Source organism: Mastigoproctus giganteus, chromosome 11 (genome assembly GCF_048544385.1).
Source record: "Mastigoproctus giganteus isolate SK-2022 chromosome 11, ASM4854438v1, whole genome shotgun sequence".
Taxonomy (NCBI): domain Eukaryota; kingdom Metazoa; phylum Arthropoda; class Arachnida; order Uropygi; family Thelyphonidae; genus Mastigoproctus; species Mastigoproctus giganteus.
Genome location: NC_143585.1, coordinates 71313862 through 71336957, shown reverse-complemented (window position 1 = coordinate 71336957; position 23096 = coordinate 71313862). Strand labels below are relative to the sequence as shown.

At 37.4% G+C, this 23096-nt stretch overlaps 1 protein-coding gene across 1 annotated transcript in view; it reads right to left on the bottom strand.

Moving 5' to 3' along the window:
- The window catches only part of Magi (membrane associated guanylate kinase, WW and PDZ domain containing protein magi), a 569393-nt gene that overhangs the window by 112058 nt on the left and 434239 nt on the right, over positions 1-23096 (bottom strand). The window contains exons 13-15 of the mRNA XM_090385296.1: positions 19438-19629; positions 10049-10142; positions 8595-9823 (exon numbers count right to left, since the gene is read on the bottom strand). Of these exons, the coding sequence (XP_090241422.1) occupies positions 8595-9823; positions 10049-10142; positions 19438-19629 (1515 nt within the window). The remainder of the gene's footprint in view (positions 1-8594; positions 9824-10048; positions 10143-19437; positions 19630-23096) is intronic.

Below are 23096 nucleotides of genomic sequence, written 5' to 3'. Positions count from 1 at the left end.
TTCCGCACATCTATTCTACAGCTGTCTTTCCTCAATTTGAATTTATGCCCCCTTAGGTTCCTAATCTGAAAAAGTGCAAGAATCCCATCAGAATTCAGCATGCTCAACCAATTTAAGGCCTTATACACCTCAATTAGATCACCTTACAGGTGCCTAGTCTCTGTACATGCTCAAGCAAATCTACTTCATTCCTAAAATGAAGCCTCAAGACCTGTACTCAAGGCGTAGCCTGACCATTGCCTTATACAGAGGGACAATCACCTCCTTTTCCCTGCTAGCAAAATTCCTGTATATCATTAACAAAACCCCATGACCTGCTCTGGCAGCCTGTCTGCATTGCTCAGAAAACTTCATATCTGACTGCACAATTACTCTCAGGCCTTTTTCATTTTCTACCACCCTAAGTGTAGTACCACACAGCTAGATCCTGTAGCAGTAGCACGCTGCCATTACTGTCATTAACAACCATGCCAACCTTTGTATCATCTGCAAACTTCGACACTAAGCCTGATATACCTTCATCAGTATCATTGATAAATATGCAAAACAGTGGACCCAACGCCGAACCCTGTGGGACTCCACTAATAACATTAGTCCCCAAAAAGCAGTGCCCATTGATTACCACCCTCTGTGTTCTCCCACTCAATTATCCTTTCATCCATTATAACAACTTACCCTTAATACCATTTTGCTCCAATTTGTAGAGTAGTCTTCCATGCGTAACAATGTCAAAAGCTTTCCTGAAATCCAAGTACATGATATCAAAATTATTTTTTGCATCCAGTTCCTTTGTAACCACATCATAAGATCCAATCAAATTTGTTAGACAAGACTTTCCCTTAACAAACCCATGCTGTCTGAATTATTGCTGCAGTCTTGTCTAGATGATCCTGCAATGCATCTTTAACCAGTGACCCCATTATTTTACCCGGAACAGAAGTTAAACTAACTAGTCTGTAATTACTCGTGTCACCTTTCGATCCCCCTTTGTGAATTGGGGATACATTTACACATCTCCAGTCCATGGGGACCTCCCCTGAGTCCAAGGATGCTCTCATAATTATGGCTAAGGGTTTGCTTACTTCCTTTGCTGCCTCCTTTAATATAACTGAATAGATCCCATCCACCCCAGGTGCCTTTCTTATGTTTAACTTCAACAATTTCTCCTCCACTTTGCTCTCAATTATTACAAAATCATTAAGTACCCTGCTACAATTTGATAACCCTCTGACATTTTCAAACCTTAATAACTCCTCATGTGTGAATGTAGGTGCAAAATACTCATTCAGTTTGTTTGCTATCTGAGCAGGATCATCAACAGTCAAACCATCGATATCAAGTGGACCAATCAGATTCATCCCCTTCCTTTTAGAGTTTATATAAGTAAATAAATCCTTGCTGTTTTTCTTAGCATCCTTTGCCAAAGATTTCTTGTAATCTGCCTTCGTCTGACTAACCTCCTTTGTGACCTGATTACAGATTAGCTTATATCTGCCATAGGCTTCTGTGTCGCCTGATTATTTATATGCATCCCATGCATTTTTCTTCTCTGTCATGAGTCTCATTAGTTCATTTGATAACCATTTAGGCCTAAACCTTGAACAATATTTCTTAATAGGTATGAAACTTTTAGTAGCTTCCAATAATTAATTCCTTGAATGCTCCCCACTTAGAATTTGCTGTTGGTAAGATCATCAGTTGATCCCACTGTACAGAATTTAAAAACTGTCTGAGACCTCTTTACTCACCTTTACTGAAGCAAAATCCCTTTCCTTTACCCAGATGGTAATTATATCTTTAAGTAAATCCCACATCAGTTTCTTTATCTGCAAATTCTTAATACACGAATGATGACTGCTGATAACCAGATCAAGAGTATTACCCTCTCTGTTTGCCTCTCGAACATGCTGCTGCAGAAAACAATCATCCAATAAATCCACAATGTTGTTGTTATTTGGTTTTTAGGAGCATTAGCAACTAATGCCATATTGTTCCAGGGATATGCGGTGGTCATTCCCTGACCTTTCCGCATCCTCTGTATTTGGTGGTGACAGGCTCAAACCCCGGTCTAATCAAGAAGCGTGTGCTACGAACTGCCGCTCCTGCCAACCTGGCTACGGAGGCACCTAAATCCACAAAAGTCTTACTAGCAAGTGACCAACCCACAAGTTCCAGTCAATATCTGGGATGTTAAAATCCCCCATTATAGGACATTCTGATCTACTAGCCCACTCTATTTCTCTGTATTGTTCATTGTACTCATTTGAGTTTTGGCCTATAACACACTCCTACTCTTATTTTTGCTTTCGCAGTGCATATGTCACATCAAACTGACTCAACAGTGCACTGTCCATCTATGTCAACTGGATGCACTTCTTTTGATTTTATGTTTTTCTTAATTAACACCATAGCCCCTCCTCCCTTCCTATTCTGTCTATCCTTTCTGTACACATTGTACTCCCCAAATTTCAATTCTGCATTCCTAATATCTGTGTGACACCATGTCTCTGATATCCCACCAATATCCACCTTTGAAGTTTTGACCAACACTTCAAATTCATCAAATTTATTTTCTATACTTCTAGCATTGGTATACATGCACCTATTCTTATTCTTAGTTACCCTAACACATCCCATATAACCACCTATTTCATGATGACTGCCATCAGTCCCTAAAACCCCCAGCACCCTCACTCCAGGGAGCTGCTTATTCTAATAGAAGTAGTGCAAGAATCACCTTCACCTCTGCCTGTGGCTACTTTTAACCTTTTAGTCCGTGAATCCTCCCCCCAAGCTAGCAGTTTTCTGACCCACCTAACATTGCCTCGATAGCATCAGCAAATATTCTTGCACCCTTTTTCTTTAAGTGTATCCCATCCCTGTAGAAGCAGTCTCTCCTTTTAACAAACACAGACCACACTGAAAATTCTACCCCATGAACCTGGCAAATTCCCTCCAGGCCCGAATTGATTGACAAGGCTCTCATCATATACTCCCTCCTATCGTGTCAGGGCAAAATTGCAGACACTTTCAAATTTAACCGTGACTCAACTCTTTTGCAACATTGACCTGTACTTGTTAAGTAAATCTGTAGATCTCCTACTCTTAATGTCATTTGTGCCAATGTGTACAACTATATCACCCTTTGTGCCCTTAAAAGATGATATCTGCTCTACAACGTCATCAACCTTTGCCTCTGGCAGACATATCCTGTTCCTATTCCATCTCTCCTTTTTACACAATATATTCCCCGTCTCCCTGACAATAGAGTCACCAACGATAACTAACTTCTGTCTGACCAGAACATTCTGCCCTGGAGATTGCAGCTGTGTTGCCTGATGCCTAGGAGTGAGCATTGGCATTGAATTGAGCAGCTGAGAGCTTGACGGGCCCCTCATATTAATTTCTTCGAGGGCATCTATTCCACACCTCAAGCTCTCATAGACGCCCACTAGAACGCTGAGTTGATGCCTAATTTCTAGACACTCTCTGCACCTGGCACACACACAAAGACATCCTCCTTGGCTAGATCATATTCTGTTCCAGAGATTTCGGCAAACATTTTATAAGTTGAACATTTTTTTTTGCACACTGAGGGGGGAGAATTGCCCCCCCCCCCTCAGTTCTCCCCCGAGTCACAGCACTCCTGCCACTTTGTGACCGTTGCTTTGCTGCTCTAGTCTTGGGCATATTTTAAATTAATATGATCAATAAATTTAATTAATTGTCAATACTACACTATCTAATAGAATCCTAAATGCAGTTATGCATATGCTATATAATTTTACGTTAGAGCTACCTAGTTACCATAATTGAAAATTTGAATTCCCTACCACTCTCTATACAAAAACAATGGCTGCAAGATTCGAATGAAACAACGGCTTTACATATATTAAGTAGTAATCTACTTAAATAAAATGAATAACAGCAAAAATTTCACTGTTACAATGATTCTAAAACTATGAGCTATAAATTAAAATAACAAGGGAGATTTAGACTGGATTGCAGGAAGTTTTCTTTTAGCCAGTGTGTCATTCATTACTAGAATAACTTAAGGGTCCTTCCTTGTCAAGTGGCCTAGAGGTCTCTGCTCGACCATCTTCAATTTTGTTGAAACTTGGTGTGGATGTTTAAACAGGTTTCAAATGAAACTGTGTAAAATTTCAGTTCAGAATATAGTATGCTTGAGGCAACAGCACCTTTTTTGTGGAGGTCACTTGTGTTAATCAGAATAAATCACAAAAAACTTTTCCAAGTTTTAAGAGTTACTGTTGCACAAAGGTGAGAGGTAGTGCCCTGAAACTTGGCATACCTAGTTTTGGCAAAGAATGCAAAACCTTTGCCGTCCAGGCTCAAAAGCCTTCACATTTTTTATAATGCGGTCTAAAACTTGCACCAAACCTTTGTCGCAACAAATTTAAGCAAGACTTTTGAAAGTCATAACTTTGAAATAAAAACCTTTGGTACCTTCTGCTTTGGACATTCGACTTACCAACTGCATGAATTCAGCCTAACCAAATATCAGCTCTTATACTTGTTTTCTGGCCGAGATATTTTCTTTTAAAGATTGACTCAAAATTTGAAAGTCAAATTTGACCTATCTTAAGGGGCAAATATCTTAATGTGGTACAACTATCATTCTCTCGTTTTTGCCACCACTGAAAATTGCAAACTTTCAGCTAAAAGGATCATGGTTTACTGTTTTGTGTCTTTGCACTTAAGGCCTTAAAATTAAGCCTAAAAATCAAGTAGTTTTATGTGCTGTATTGTTATTTTGTGAGATCTTTTTTGTTGCAAAACACTTCCTTAATCCTGCCTAATGCTTAGAATAATCGAGAAATAGAGTATATTCTAGAATTCTGGGCTATTCTAAAAGAATACCCAAGAATTACAGAATATTCTGGAATGGCCTTAAAATTAAGCGTAAACATCAAGAGTAGTTTTGTGCCATATTGTTATTTTGTGAGATCTTTTTTGTTGCAGAACACTTCCTTAATCCTACCTAATGTTTAGAATAATCTAGGATTCTGGAATATTCTAGAAGAATACCCAAGAATTATAGAATATTCTAGAATGCTAGAATATTCTACAATTCCAGAACATTCTACAATATTCTTGAATTTCAAAAATAAAAAAGAAAGAAAGAAAGAAAAAAAAAACTTATGAACATTCTAGAACCCTGGAATATTCTAGAATCATACAAAAAAAAAAAAGTATAAATAGCTGATATTTGAACCATGCTGTTATTAATGTTTTACCTTCATGATGAACAGTTTCTTTATTTTGTTCCTCTATTTTTCATTGTTTGACTGTAATAAAGTTAATTAAGTTTTCACTGCTTGCAGAAACATGCACTTATTAGTCAGCATGAAAGCCATAGAATCAGAAGATTTTGCTGAAGATAAGCTAGACTCATGCACCATCAGTCATATGGATAATTCTAAATATCATGTGCTATCCTATACAGGCAAAACTGGGTTAAAATTATTTAAAGAATTTGAATTTGAAGAACAACAGCTGATAGGTCAACACTGTGGATTAAAATTGGGTGAAGACGATTTGTCTACATCATGAAGCTTTGCTTTTGACAAAATTTGAATTTTTGCAGCATTAATGTTGCAATCCTTTTCAGAAGAAAAATCATATGGTGAAAAAAAATTTACAACCAATTCATTTGTCAATGGCAGATTACCTAAAAGACCTAACAAAGGTACACATAAAACCAGGTCAGAAGCTGTGCCATCATGTCGAAAAGAATCTAACAGCTGAAAAGCAGCAACAAGAACATCAACTTCATCTGAATCAGACCATGATGACAAAATGCATGAAACTGAAAGCTTGAACACAAGTTTGATTGCTACTGGTATTTCTCCTCTGAAATTTCAGTGAATGGCTAAGAGAGACTCACAAGGCTATGCCAAAAGGAAGGCAAGTCAAGTACAAGATGTAATTGCCAGTAAAATTGCATCTATTGGTGGCTTGGATCCAAATGACATCATGAGGCCAAGTGCAAGTCATCAGTGTGGAAACTGTTTAGATTACAATGAGCTGCTAAAGAAAAGTTGATGGTATCAAGTCATTGAGAAAAATTTCAAATATTAACACTAGCTCCAGTTAGTTGGTCCATAAAGAAAACAATGGAACAGTTTAGTGTCTCAGAAAGAATGGTAAAGAAAGCTAGAAAACTTAAAGCAGAAGAAGGAATCACGGCCATACCTGGAAAAAAGCAAGGAAAAAATCTTTCTGAGCAAGTAAAGCAAAAGGTGATGGAATTTTTTGACGATGATGAATTTAGTCAGATATGCCCTGGAAAGAAAGATTACATTTCCTTGAACAGCAAGATGCTGTTCAAGGGTTCCACTGGGAGAATAGCCAGGCTACATTGCATCCATTTGTCATTTATTTCAAGGATGTTGAACTTCAGAATATAAGTTTCTGCATAATCAGTGCCTTCGACATGCACAATTACAGTGCATGTTTTTCTAACCAACTTTATTGAATATTTGAAGAGTTTCATGACAGAAATCAGGCACATTTACTACTTCAGTGATGGGTCTGCAGCTCAATACAAGAATTTCAAGAATTTTATTAACTTGTGTCATCAGCAGAACGATTTTGATTATTAGTGCTGAATGGAATTTCTTTGGCACTAGCCATGGCAAGTCACCATGTGATGAAATTGGTGGAACAATAAAACGATTGGCAGCATGTGCAAGTCTCCAATGCCCAATTGAAAACCAAATCCTGACACCAAGAAACATGTTTGAATTTTGTGACAAGCATGTGACAAATAAAATTCTGTTTTGTTTCTAAAGAGGAAATTGAGCAAGTAAGGCCATATCAAGAGAAAATCATCACTTCATTCCTATTGATGCAAGACAGATTCATGTTTGCAGAGTATCAAATGACACACTATCATCATTTGCTCATGTAGATCAGAATAGTGAAACCAATATTCAATATGTGCCAATTGTTAATTTACAACCTGGCCAATACATTGCCTGTATTTATGAAAATAATTGGTAGATTGGAAATATTTATGAAATTTCATTTGAAGAGCATGATGTATTGGTAAATTTCATGCATCCTCATGGAGCAGCTTGCTCATTTTGATGGTCTGCTAGACAAGGTGTCTGCTGGATTCCTGAACAACAAATTATTGCCAATAATTCCAAGCTCCTAAAACAACAATGGAATGACAATATAGCTTGCCTGAAGTAGTAATATGAACCATCAATGAAAAATTCCAGTCCATTACGAAGTAGTGATTCAATATCTTCACACTCACTTGCTTATTTCAATTGTATTGTGTTTTAAATAAATTTTGTTGCAGTTAACTTCTTTCAAGCTTAGAAACCAATAGAACATCATCTTTATGCTTGAAATCTTGAATAAAGACCACTTTTCAGGCTTGGAAACATGCCCTAAAGAAACCAATGCAATTTCTTTTCTTGACATTTGCACCCCCATTGAAAAAAATAGATTTTTTTGTGCATTGGCAATATATCCTTTCTCCTTAAACCAAATGAGTAATTGCAGAAAATTTCACTCTTGTAAATACAATAGTTCTGTCCTTATTGAGATGTGAAACTTCACCATCAAATAAGTATACAAATATTATGTGGAATATATAAAATGTTTAAGGCCATTTTTTAGGCCTTAAATAGCAAGACACAAAACTGAAAAACCATTATTCTTGATGCTTAAAACCAGCACTTTCCAGTGGTGGCAAAAACAAGAGAATTGAAGGTGTCACACATTAAGATATTTGCCTCTGAAGATAGATCAAATGTTGACTTTAAAATTTTGAGTATCTTTGAAGGAAAATATCTCGGCCAGAAAACAAGTATAAGAGCTCATATTCAGTTATCCTGAATTCATGCAGATGTTAAATGGAATGCAAAGAAGAAGGTACCAAAGGTTTTTATTTCAAAGTTATGATTTTCAAAAATCTTGCTTAAATTTGTCAAGACAAATTTTTGGTGCCAGTTTTAGACATTGTAAAAAATGTGAAGGTTTTTGAGCATGGACACAAAATGTTTTGCATTCTCTGCCAAAAGTTAACTAGGTATACCAAGTTTCAGAGCACCACCTCTCAATGTTGTGCAACAGTAACACTTAAAACTTTGAAAAGTTTTTGTGATTTGCTTCGCATAACACAAGTGGCCTCCACAAAAAAGGTGCTGGTGCCTCAAGCATACTATATTTTGAATTGAATATTTGCACAGCTTTTTTGGAAACCTGTTTAAACATCTACACAAAGTTTCAACAAATTTAAAGATGGTCGAGCAGGGACTATCTTGAAAATTAGGCCACTTGATATGGAATCACGCTTAACTACGTGAGGAAATAACACGTTAGCTTAATTATTTTTTATTTCTGGCTGGTGCAGAAATAGCCTGGTTCTTTCTTGCAATTGTATGCAAATACTGAGTGACAAGAAGTAACAAAAAACCTGTTAAAATCTTATAGGGCAACTTTTAGGAGAACTGCCTAATTTTTCTGTATGAAAAGTGCTACTACAGAATACTTTGCATGCGTTATTATTTTATCACACAGAAAATATATTGGCATATAAATTGAAAATCACTTACCTGTGAACCTTCTTCAGTTCCGCCAACAATTCTAAATCCAAATCCGCTCTCTTGCCGAACCAGGGTTATAGTTAACTCTATATATTCAGGTACTCTTCCTAATAAAGGTGGCCTTAATCCACCTGCACCATAGGGACCACAGTTTAAACCACTATTAGAAGGTCTTGCATCGTTTTTAGTACCCATTCCACCCATAGGATGAGGATTTTCGTGTTCAAAAGAAGTAGTATGCTTTCTCCTTGATAAACTGTCATACTGTGAACTTCCAGGAGAATGTGCTGAAGGTTGAAAATATGTGGAAGTACCTAGTTGCGGAGAATAACTAGACTCCTGATGACCAGGTGAAGAGCCAGGTGTATCATGGAGAGGCCCATTACATGGGTGGTACTGTCCATATGTTGTAGATAGATTTAACTGATTAAACGGACTGCTTTTAGATGGTGGCTTTGGTTTAAGAGTTGCAGAGTTACTACTTGAAGACTGTTGATAACTATCTGTTTTCCATTCTCCATATGTGTTAGGGGAATATGAACTGCCACAACTGAGATTACTTCGTGATGTCCATCCTTGAATATTTGCACAATGAGGTGAACTGCTATCTTCATAGGCATTCGAAGTTGCGGGCCTTATTATGGATGACCTAGACATATCATCGCCATACTGATTTTTAGATGGAAGTTCATCTTGGGAGCAAAGTGGCTTATTTTTGTTCTCTTCTGAATGCCTGTCAACATTTCTATCTCTAGCACTTTGATCAGCCCAATAAGTATCCCTTAGCCTTCCAAGAGTCGCATACCAAGAAGAATTCACTTTTTCAGATGTACCAAAGTATGATGGGACAGGAGAGCCATCCTCTTCCTCAGGTCTCCAGGACTCTGTTAAACTAACTGAACGACTATACACTGGGTGGTCAATAGATCTATTGCTTCCACCACTTCCAGAAGGATGAGACTGCCTACCAACAGTTTGTTCCTTGCTAGGCAATTCACTAGATCTATTCAAATGAACACTATCACTCTGACGTAGCACTGGGCCTGAACTGGAGTTTCTTGAAGGGTCAGATGGTGAAGGAAAATAATCTGAGATCGGAGATTGCACCCAGTTTCGTGTATCCACAAGAGGGGTCTTTGGCCTATTAGCTGGAATGGTTTCCTTGTCCCTGGAACTATAAAGATCTGCAGTAGGGGTTTTGCTTCTATATGAACCAGTTGTCAATGGGAAATAATTACCTATAAAAATAAAGTTTTATATTTAATTATCATTAATATAAAACTACTGAATCTTATGTTTACAATATAAAGAGATGTAAATATTTTTCAATATTTTTCATCTCTTAGTAAAAACTGTTGAATTTCTAAGTGGAATTTCAATACATTTCCTTAAATTATGTAACTTCAATTTAAACTAGATGATTAAATTTTTCTAAACATGATGTATGTAAACCAGCTGCTTACCTGTGCTTCTAGAGTTTGGAGGAATGATGAAAGAATGAGAAGAATTATTGCTACCACTTCTTCGTACTGACAGTACATCATCAGATGACTTCATCTGAAAAAACAAACACTGCTTTATTAACAGCTATTAATAAAAGCAACATTACTTTACTTTATCCTATTTTCTGTTTCAGTTTAACTTGACATCATTAGTAAACCTGCTGTAAAAAGTAGAAGTTCATTACTTCTTGTGACCTGTAGGTGCATAAGAAAACACAAGAAGTCAGTTATGCTATGTTTGTAATTTAGAATTTATTTGGTTATCAAATAAATCTTTGAAAAATTCATTAAATCATTATAAACAAGTAGAATATTGGATTGGGGGGGATAATATAATTGGAAACAATCAAAACATTAATTGGGATGCTAATATTGAAATATAAAAAACTATGGTAAGACTTATAATAACATGTATAGCTGAGACAAGGGTGCAGTATAAAAAATAAAACAAATGAACCCACAGAAATGAAAACATTACGGAAAATACCTAAGAGATAAAGTAAAGTGAAGAAATCAGGAAACAATGTTTGTTTGTTTGGGGATTTATTAGGCGCATTGGCATCTGTGGCCATAGTGTGTATGCTTTTCTTCTTAAATAGAGTTAACTGCAAAACTAGTACCAGTAGATTTATTTTTAACTAGTTAAACGAGGCGGTATTAATCATTTTGAGAAATGTAAAAATGCCCGAGACCTTTGTTTTATATCCAAAAGTGAAGTAGGTGTAAGAGGGTTTTCTGTTATGGATGAAGTAAAAAGATTCCGGAGTTCGCTTGCATATTTTCTGCATTCGACAAGGATATGTTTTACTGAAAGCACAGTGTTACAGCGATGACACTGAGGGGGTATCTCTGTTCTTAAAAGATAACTATGAGTAACATTAGTGTGACCTATTCACAGACGAGCTAGTATTACCTCCTGTTGTCTAACTGAACTGAAGCTGGAAGGCCATCACTCAAGATCTGGTTTAATACTTCAAAGTTTATTGTTAAGTTGTTGCTGCCATGATAACTGCCACTGGCACATGCATTTTTCCTGGATTATTGGTCTATAGTCTTGATAAGGTACTTTCCATTTGTTGTCGGGTGGTAGGTTAACAGATTTGGCAGCATTGTCTGCTAGTTCATTTCCAGGAATTGCCATGTGTCCTGGGACCCAACAGAAGAATATGTTTCTCAAAAGGTTCTGACAAGATATGCAAAGAGGTGATTATTTCTTTCACAACTGGGTGAGTAATGTTCATGATGTTTTTCAGTGCTTGAAGTGCACTTAAAAGAATCTGAGAAAATTATGCTGCCTTTAATATCAGAGGACTCAATGTAATTCAATGCAACCTGAATTGCTATTAGTTCGGCAGAGAATATACTAAACTCACATGACAAATGATATGCTAATGTGATGTTTGGTAAAATTGCAGTGATTCCAAAATGGCCACCATTCTTTGAACCATCGGCATGTATTACGACAAAGTTGGAAAACTGGCCCACTACTGCATGGCAAGTTGCATGGCAAGTAGCACTACTAGTTGCAAGAAATTTTTCCTAAGTAAAGTAGATTTATTCTATTCATGAAGGTGTAAGTTACATGTAGGTGGAGTGATGTTCCAAGGAGCAAGAGGGAATGGAAGGCTATGCGCCACATTGTCTAAGGTTAAGAGGGGTTTTATAGTAACTTATAGTAAGAGGGGTTTTATAGTAAATTTATAGTTTTATAAGCTTATGTAGCATCAGCCAAAAAAATAAATTAAAAAAAAAAAAAAATTCACACCATTCCCTCTAAATGTTTTTCCAGTTCTTCCTTGAACTTATTTAAGCTACCAACTTCCACAATGACAGATTGACAGTTAGCATTAGCATTAGTAGAGACATTTGATGCAAGAAAGAAAGCTTATGCAGCATCAGCCAAAAAAATTAAAGTAAAATAAATAAATAAAAAATAACCACTTCCACTTCACCCCTCTGTTCGTTCGAAATACCTGTACAGCCGAGCCTTAAACTTATTTAGGCTATCAACTTCCACGACAAGGGATGGAAGTCTGTTCCACCTACCAACCACACGCTGGCTAAAGGCAAATTTCCGCACATCTATCCTACATCTGTCTTTCCTCAATTTGAATTTATGCCCTCTCAGGTGATTATTCTGAGCAAGAGGAAGAATCCCATCAGCATTGAGCATGCTCAAACCATTCAAGGCTTTGTACACCTCTATCAGATCACCTCGCTGCTGCCTAGTCTCCAGACACTGTAATTCGCAAAACTTAAGCCTTTCTTCGTAAGAGCATCCCTTTGTTCCATTCACTAATCTTGTTGCCCTTCTCTGTACTCGTTCCAGCAGCTCTACATCCTTCTTGAAATGAGGTCTCCAGGCCTGTATACAGTACTCTAGGTGTGGCCTGACCATTGCCTTATACAAGGGAATAATCACCTCCTTATTTGTGCTAGAAAAATTCCTATATATCATTGACAATACACCATGAGCTACTCTTGCAGCCCGTCTGCACTGCTCAGAGAACTTCATATCTGCCTGCACAACCACCCCCAGGTCCCTTTCATTCTCTACCACTGTCAGTGTAGTACCACAGAGTTGATACGTTGCTCTGGGGTTGCTGTTTCCCATAAGTAGTACTTTACATTTGTCAATGTTAAACTTCATTTGCCACCTCTCAGCCCATCTGCTGAATCTTTCCAGATCCTGTTGCAGCAGCATAGTGTCAGTAGTGTCCTTGACAACCCTGCCAACCTTCGTATCGTCTGCAAACTTGGACATTAAGCTTGATATACCATCATCAATATCATTTATAAATACAGAAAACAATAATGGACCCAACACTGAGCCCTGAGGGACTCCACTAATAACATCAGTCCACGATGAGCAGTGTCCATTGATTACCACTCTCTGTTTTCTCCCCCTCAACCACCCCTTTATCCATAGCAGCAATTTGCCTCCAATGCCACACTGCTCCAATTTGTGCAGCAGTCTTCCATGTGCAACAGTATCAAAAGCCTTTCTAAGATCCAAGTATATAATATCAAAGTTATTCCCTGAATACAGTTAAAGTTTGTTCCAGCAATTAACCACCCGCTGGCTAAAGGCAAATTTCCACACATCTATTCTACCACTGTCTTTCCTCAATTTGAATTTATGCCCCCTTAGGTTCCTAATCTCAGATGTGGAAGAATCCTATCAGAATTCAGCGTGCTCAACCCATTCAAGGCCTCATACACATTCAGATGCCTTCACCTAGCAGGTGCCTAGTCTCCAGCCACTGCAATTTGCAGAACTTAGCCTCTCTTGGTAAGAGGATCACTTCATTTCCCTCACCAATCTTGTTGCCCTTCTCTGTGCATGCTCAAGCAAATCTACATCCTTCCTAAAATGAGGCCACCAGATCTGTACGCAGTACTGAAGGCATGGCCTGACCACTGCCTTACACAAATGGATAATCACCTCCTTTTCCCTGCTAGCAAAATTCCTGTATATCATTGACAAAACTCTATGACCTGCTCTTGCAGTCTGTCTGCATTGCTCAGAAAGCTTCATATCTGACTCCACAATTACTCCCAGGTCTTTGTCACTTTCTACCACCTTAAGTTTAGTACCACACAGTTGCTACGTTCCTCTGGGATTACTTCTACCCATATGCAGTACTCTGCATTTGTCAATGTTCAACTTTAGTTGCCACTTCTTAGCCCATTTTCCTAAATTTTCTAGATCCTATTGCATTAGCATACTTCCATTACTGTCATTAAAAACCCTGAAAACCTTTGTATCATCTGTAAACTTCGACACTCAGCCTGAAATAACTTCTTCAGTATAACTGATAAATATACAAAACAACAGTGGGCCCAACACCGAACCCTATGGAACTCCACTAATAACATTAGGCCACAAAGAGCAGCACCCATTAATTACCACCCTCTGTCTTCTCCCACTCAACCACCCTTTTATCCATTGTAGCAACTTACCCTTAATACCATTCTGCTCCAATTTGTACAGTAGTTTTCTTCCATACAACAGGGTCAAAAGCTTTCCTGAAATCCAAGTATATGATAACAAAATTTATTTTTTGCATCCAGTTCCTTTGTAACCACATCATAATACCCATTAAAATTATCAGACAAGACTTTCCCTTAACAAACCCATGCTGTGTCTGTATTATTGCAGCAGTCTTGTCTCGATAATCCTACAATGCATCTTTAACCAGTGACTCCATTATTTTACCTGGAAAGTTAAACTGGTTTGTAATTACTTGTGTCACCCTTCGATCCCACTTTGTGAATTGGGGATACATTTGCACATCTCCAGTCCATGGGGACCACCCTTGATGCAAGGATGCTCTTATAATTATAGCTAAGGGTTTGCTTAGCTCCTTTGCACCTCTTTTAATATAACTGGATAGATCTCATCCACCCCACGTGCCTTATACACCTCAATTTAACTTCAACAATTTCCCCTCCACATTGCTCTCAGTTATTACAAAATCATTAAGCACCCTACTAAAATTTGATAACCTTCTGGCATTTTCCTTCCTTAATAACTCCTCACGTGTGAATGTAGATGCAAAATACTCATTCAGTTCGTTTGCGATCTGAGCATGATCATCAATAGTTGAACCAACAATATCAAGTGGACCAATCTCATTCATCCCCTTTCTTTTAGAGTTCATATAAGTAAAGAAATCCTTGCTGTTTTTATTAGTATCCTTTGCCAAAGATTTCTCATAATCTGCCTTCGCTTGCCTAATCTCCTTTGTGACTTAATTACAGACTGGCTTATATCTGTGTCACCTAATAATTTATATGCATTCCATTCATTTTTCTTCTCTGCCACGAGTCTCATTAGTTCATTTCACAACCATTACACATCCTAAACCTGAAACAATATTTCTTAATAGGTATGAAATGTCTAGTAACTTTCACGATTAATTCCTTGAATGCTTCCCACTTAAAATTTGCTGTTGGTAACATCATCAGTTGGTCCCACTGTACAGAATTTAAAAACTGTCTGAGACCATTGTAGTCACCTTTCCTTTACCCCTGATGGTAATTATATCTTTAAGTAAATCCCGAACCAGTACACTGTGATCACTGCCACCTAGTTGTTCCGTTATCTGCAAATTCTTAATACACGAATGATGACTGCTGATAACCAGATCAAGAGTATTACCCTCTCTGGTTGCCTCTTGAATGTGCTTCTGCAGAAAACAATCATCCAATAAATCCATAAAATCTTGCTAGTGTGTGAGTGACCAACCCAAAAGTTCCAGTCAATATCTGGGAAGTTAAAATCCCCATTATAAGATATTCTGATTTACTAGCCCACTATTTCTCTGTACAATTGTTCGTTGCACTCATTCAAGTCATTAGGCCTATAACACACTCCTACTCTTTTGCTTTCCTAGTGCTTATGTCACACCTCACTGACTCAACATTGCACTGTCCATCTATGTCAACTGGATGCACTTCCTTTGATTTTATGTTTTTCTTAACTAACAGCATAACCCCTCCTCCCTTCCTATCCTTTCTGTAAACGTTGTACTATTCCAAATTCCAATGCTGCATTCCTAATATCTATGTGACATCACATCTCTGATATCCCAACAATATCCCCCTTTGATGTCTTGACCAACACTTCAAATTCATCAAATTTATTTACTATACTTCTAGCATTGGTATACATGCAAGTATACATGCACCTATTCTTATTCTTAGTTACCCTAACACATCCCATATAACCACCTGTTTCACAATGACTGCCATCAGTTCCTGAAACCGCCAGCGCCCCCTCACTCCAGGGACCTGCTTATTCTAATAGAAGTAGTGCAAGAATCACCTTCACATCTGTCTGTGGCTACTGTTAACCTTTTAGTCTGTGAATCCCACCCCCCAAGCTAGCACTTTTCCGATCCACCTAACACTACCTTGATAGCATCAGCAAATATTCTTTTACCCTTTCTATTTAAGTGTATCCCATCCCTGTAGAAGCTGTCTCTCCCTCACAGACCACACTGAAAAAAATTCTACCCCATGAGCCTTGCACAATCCCTCCAAGGCCAAATTGATTGACAAGGCTCTCATCATGTACTCCCTCCTATTGTTTCCTGGAAAAATTGCAGACAATTTTAACCCTAACTCTCAACTTTTTTTTCAACATCGACTTGTACTTGTTAAGTAAATCTACAGATCTCCTACTCTTAATGTCATTGGTGCCAACATGTACAACCATATCATCCTTTGTGCCCATAAAAGGTAACTGCTTTACATCATCAACTTTTGCCCCTGGCAGACATACCCTGGTCCTATTCCATCTATTCTTTTTACACAATATATTACCAGTCTCCCTGACAATAGAATCACCAACAATAACTAATTCCTGCGGGACTAGCGCATTATGCCTGTGATGTGCGTGAGAGAGGGAGTACATATTTTATGGATATTATTTGCTGTTTAAGAAAAAAGACATTTGTCTTTTTTACTATTATTACTTTCAGTAAACTTCATTATGTGCAAATTGTTCTTACTAAGCACGCCAGTGATCAGTTGATGTCAGTTCAGAACAGCTGAAAAATATGTTTGATTACAATTGCAAAATTTTGTCTTGGTCATGGAATTAAATCTGTTTATTTTTTTTCTCTTCATTTGGCATAAATCAGTTGCCATTTACCAAAAAAGATTTACCATGGAAGGTGCACAAAATAGAAATATTACATGCAACTAGATACTAAAAGTAACTCAGATGCTCTAAAGCAGGGTTTCCCAAAGTGTGGTCTGTGGCCTGCTACCAGTCCAAGAACAACTTATTTGAAATATACCTACATAAAACTATAAGAAAATTTCCTTATTTCCTTTACTAAAATAAGTTAATTTTATGTAAACTTTTGATAATAAACAAAGAAATGAATTACCTATTTTTTATTCATATTTACTGATGCTAATGAATACCTAATTGCATTATTACTGGTATGTTAAATGTCCTAATGGTAGTGTCATTATTTCCTGAACCTACGATTATAATTATTGAAAATACATTAATTTATAGCTATAGGTGGGCCGCAGAAAAAAAAATAAAAAATCTGCAAAAGATGATCCGAGCTTGAAAAGGTTTGGGAAATTTTCTCTAAAGTAATGTTAAAAGTAGGTCAAGAGTTTGTGCATGTATACTATGGCTAAGCTTTATTCCCTAAAAATGAGTAAAATACTTAATTAAAAGGTGTGAAAAGGAAGCGTCCTGGTGAAGACACTGCAGATTCAGAGAGAAAAAGAAAAGCAATTATCGATAAACAGAGACGGACTGGGTCAAAAATTCTTACCCCCGGAAAATTTATAGTGGCCTCATACTATGGTTTATGGCCAAAATCACACTGGCCCACCGGGGTTTCCCCGGTAAGGCTTATGGCCAGTCCGCCTCTGTCGATAGAGAAAAAAATATGAAATTGTGAAACGCTTTGAGCGAAATGAAAGACCATGTGATATTGCACGTGCTACAGGCCTAAATGAAGCAACGGCGAAAAGCACATGACAATTGCAAACTTGACAGGTTGAAAATTGAAAAGGGCTCAATTGTAAAGGGCTTAAAAATTTTAGAAAACATAGACTCCAACGAAGAACGCGTTACAGCTACAAAGCAAGGAATAAAAAAATTATTAGCTTGCTACGAAGAAATTCTGCGTGAAAAAAAGAACGCGCTGGGTCGTCAGACGAATTTGTTAGATTTTATGAAGCCATCGACATCGAAATAACTTTTTAACGTAAGTCATTTGTTTTTTTAATACATATTTTGTATTAATATGTATAAAGAACTGCAATTTTTATTAATATTTTTCTTCTAAACTAGTGTTTTTGTTAGTCCTTGGTCCCAATTAAGCAAAATTTATATGTATTTATATGCAAAGTTGTACCCCGACTTACGCGAATTCGACTTACGCGATTTTCGTCGGACCCACCTATCGCGTAACTTCGGGGTATTACTGTACATATATACCTATATGTATATATGTGCATGCGTGTGTGTACACTGGGTTTCTCACAAAGAAAATTCAAAGTTTTATATTTAAAACAACTCAAATTTATTATTTTTACATAATCATATAATAATAACAACTTTATTTATAACAACTTAATTTTCTATACATAAAATGAATAAATCGACCAGTTCCAGATGTCCGTTTTGTGGACCCCTGAAACTGGTCTATGGACGAACAGGGTTTCACGGACCCCAGTTTAGGGAACGCTGCTTTAGAATAGTTTTCTTTTTTTTAAATCCTCCAATGGAATAGACCCCCCCCCACCCCGAAAGTACATTTATTATCATTTTCTTCAAATTAAATGCACATATCTGAACACTTGATGCACAGTACCTGTGTTGGGAAATCATTGTATTTCTCCACCCTCCTCCTCAAACCAGCAGTGAATTCTGTTTGATTTTGAATGCAATTCTTACGAAAGTAAATAAAAATATAAAATTTATAGAGTGCCATATATTGTAAAACTATACTAAATTTTGAAAGACATGAGCAAAATTTTATAACAATATTTATCAATAGGGCGTCAGCAGTCTTTTTGAATTATACAAGCTGTTCATAAGTTTATGGATCCAGTTCAGATTTCAAATTTCATTCTGGACATATGTCAAATAATCTGTACTAAAATGCATATAAACCCGTTATCATTCATCAGGGCACAGTTGTTACTTCGAAATGCATCACATTTTGAATAATCCAATATTTAATTAAGGGGATATGCTGTACTGTATTTGCTTGAATATTAGCCACATCCACATAGTTGTGCTCCACACATAGTGCTGGTAGGAAATGTACTTTTGGAGACATCAGCTAGCAACCTTTGTGCTAACATTGTTTTTTCATCAAAGCACAGGCTGTTTTATGGCATAAGCATAAGTTACGTGTACTAATCAATATTAGCTTCAAATTCACTGTGAGGTAAACCGCAGAAATTTCTAATACCCTTAATCGAACACAATTTGTGGCTAATAGGCATACCACCACTTCTTTTTTCTTGCCCAAAACAAAGCACATATTCATAAACCTCTGCCACATTTAGGTCCACTGAAAGTCTTCCAAACAGAAACTGCTACTGGAGTTTATCTTTTGTAAGTAACCAGTACAGATTTGATTCATCTCTGCTAGGAAGTTTGATTCAAACTTCCTAGCACAGTGAAAAATACTTCAAATAATAACAGTGGCATCATTATTGTATTGCAAAAATCTCCGCAGGAAGCATGGGAACAAAATTATATAATTTAAAACTATTATAATGACCTTTTCAGATTTTTGTGGAGGAATCCAAAATCTAAGGTGTGCCTTGGAAGAGCAAAAATTAGAACTTAACTGTACCTTTGAAACTTTACTTTTTAAGAGACCACCTCTTTGAACGGTAACATGTGCAGAATCTCCACATGGGCAGTCTTTTAACACCTGTACTACTTCAGTATGTGATAATCCTCTTACATCTTTATCATTGATTTCTACAAGAATATCACCTTCCTGTAATAATTTACAGCGAGGTCGATCCAAAATCTTTTTTACCTGAAAATCAAAAATAAAATTTTTTTTTCAAAAATCACATTTTCACAGAAAATCTCAGATATGCAAAGTGAAATTACATAAACCAATATTATTAATAGTTTTTTTAACTCATATGAGTACTGTTAAATAAAAGGAATTGATTTTTAATTATTGAAAGAAGCCAGTACAGCTTCTATGAGTGAATTCTCACAATATCCTGCATACAGGGTTTCCTTGAAATCTACGTTGATATTTATTGAGGGTTCATTAAAATACAAGTCTACACCCAGTTTGAAGCAGGAGCAACGGGTTTTGAGTTAGAGCATTAAACAGATTAATGAAAATTTCTACTTTAGTATTTTGCAAACATTAAATTGGAGAAGTTTGACTTCTGGAAGTTTGCTTACTGGTGAAACATCGTTGAGAGGGCTAAAACCCACCGTGGGTTATAATGCCAGAAGTATTTTGCAAACATCATGAAGTGGGGTATGCAAATCAGATTGTTGCACAAAATGTTACGTAAACTGTCGTATTACAATTTTTATAAAACACATGATGTAAATGTAAGGCTGTAACAAACAGATTGCTCTTGTGGTACATTAACTTTTTTATGTGTATAGTGAGTAGAAGAGCATTAAAGTTAGCAAAATATGCAGACATATGCTTTGTGTATGCAAAGGAAATGCTAGAGCTACACCCACCAAATACCAGTGTTGTATCACACGGCGGTGGCATCCTAATTGGTGTGTGCTTGTCAATGTTAACCGTGATTTGAGGGAAGGGGTACAGTTACATTTTACACAAGCAGAGGAAGAGGTGCTGGACACTGTCATTAGATCCCTCCACCAGCACATAAAGACTTGATCCAAGAACAGGTCATCCCAAAACCTTCATTTGGTATTAGTAATGGTGATATGTTGCAAGGAAGCCAAAGGCTTATGCTGCACCAGCCAAAAATAAATAAAAATAAATTAATAATAATAAAATTTAAAAAAATTAATAACTAATAAATAATAACAAGAGAAAACAAAATAGACAACCTATGCATTTCCTTCCTCCCACATCTAGCTATCCAGCTGACCTTTGAATTTCCCTGAATTTTCCGTTACCTACACGGGTGCCTCTACCACCCACGTAGGTAACTTATTCCAGTAATTTATAGCTCACTGGCTAAAATAAAACTTCCTACAATCCAGTTTAAACAGCTCACCACGTAACTTGAATTTATGGCCTCTAGTTCTAGAGTCATTTATAACCGTGAAAATTTCATCCCCATTCATTTTACTATTGCTTCTCAGAGCCTTAAACATCTCAATCAAGTCGCCTCTAAGGTACCTAGTTTCCAAGCTGTGCAACATATATATTCTAAGTCTTTCCTCATAAGGACAGACTTCTGCTAATGTCACCAGTAAAATTACCCATCTCTCAACCCTTTCAAGAAGCTCAATGTCTTTCTTCAGGTGCAGTCTCCATACCTCAACACAGTATTTCAAGTGTAGTCTAACAAGCTGTTCAAGAGAAGAATGTTGCATATCGTAATTGGCTTGTTTCTAATTCTTCAGTTTCATTTTCTGCCTACACCAAAGCTCGCAACAATTGTAAAGCAGTTATTAATCAATCCAAACTAGAGTTTGAACAGGCTAAGAGTAGAAAACTTGCTTCTTGCCCTAATGGTAGCTGGGCATTCTGGTCTCTTGCCAAAGCTATTGGCCGCAACTTTTGCCCATCTCTGCTCCCACCTCTGTCCAAACCAGATGGTTCTGTTGTCACTTCAGCCAAGGATAAAGCTGACCTGCTAGCATCCCATTTTTCTTCCAACTCATGTATTAATGATCTTGGTAAAACACCTCCCACCATTCCCAACACGCTCCATTCAGTGCCTCCTGTGGTCTTCCGTCAAAAGGATATCAGAAGGATTTTGATGAATCTTGATGCTAAGAAAGCTCCAGGTCCCGATGGTATTTCTCCACTTGTTCTCAAAACCTGCTCCTGAACTTGCTCCTATTCTTTGCTGCCTTTTTTCACTTTCTTATTCGAAAGGTGTTTTTCCTTCTGCTTGGAAATTTGCTCATATCCAGCCAGTTCCTAAAAAGGGTGACAAATCCCTCCCATCCAATTATCGTCCCATTGCAATTACTTCTACTCTTTCTAAAGTAATGGAGAAATCAATTAACCGCCAACTCTTAAACTACCTAGAAACCTTCCATCTGATCAACGATCACCAGTATGGATTCCGTCAGTGTCGATCCACTGGAGATATTCTGGCTTATGTTACCCATTTATGGACTAACTCAATGGAAAGGTTCGGTGAATCACAGGTAGTTGCTCTTGACATTTCAAAGGCTTTTGATTGTGTCTGGCATAAAGGTCTTCTAAACAAACTTCCATCTTATGGTTTGCCAACTGTTTTTAGTATTTGGTTATCCAGTTTTCTCTCTGATCGCTCACTGAGGGTGATGGTAGATGGCTCTCTGTCTTCTAACTTCTCCACTAATGCCAGTGTCCCCCCAAGGTTCAGTTCTTTCCCCCACTCTTTTCCTCTTGTATATTAATGACTTTCTTCCATTAACTGGAAATCCTATCCATAGTTTTGCCGATGATAGCACATTGCATTCCACTTTCCATTTTGAGAAACCTTGTCCTGCTCAATCAGCTTCAACTTCTCGAAAATCTGCTACCAATTCCTTAAATGCTGATCTTCGGGTAATCCTCCAGTGGGGCAAAGACAACTTAGTTGATTTCAACCCTTCTAAAACTCAGTCTTGTCTTATATCTCGCAAAAAGGATTCTTCTGCTCCTATGCTTATCTTTAGTGACACTCCGATTTCTAGGCAAAATGATATATCTCTTTTGGGGATTACCCTGACTTCTAATCTCTCTTGGCACAAGCACATTACAAACATTGCTTCCTCTGCATCTAAAAAACTTGGTTTTCTCTTTCGCTCTCGGCGTTACTTTTCTTCCAAACAGCTGCTCACTCTGTTTAAATTGCAAATCCACCCTGCCATGGAATATTGTTCCCACATCTGGGATGGTACCCCCCCCCCCCAAAACCTCTCTCAAGCTTCTTGATTCCATTCAGAAGAGGGCAGTTAGGTTAATTAATGATTCATCTCTAACAGAGTCTCTCCACTCACTTTCTCATAGACGTACTGCTTCTGCTGCATGCCTCTTCTACAGATACTTCCATGGGCACTGTTCTTCTGAATTGGCTTCTATAATTCCTGCTCTCTCTTTCAAAACAGTCCAAACACGTGCCGCCACCAGCCAACATCCATTTACTGTCCAACTTCAAACCCACAGAACCAATTTTTCATCTTCCTCATTTATTCATTCAACTGCCGTTTTCTGGAACAACCTTCCTTCATATGTATTTCCTGAAAATTACAATCTACAGAAGTTCAAGTCCAATGTCAACAAATATCTTCTTTCGTCTTCTCAACCTCCAACCCAAGCACGGTACTAAGTACTATAGGTTCTAATACCTC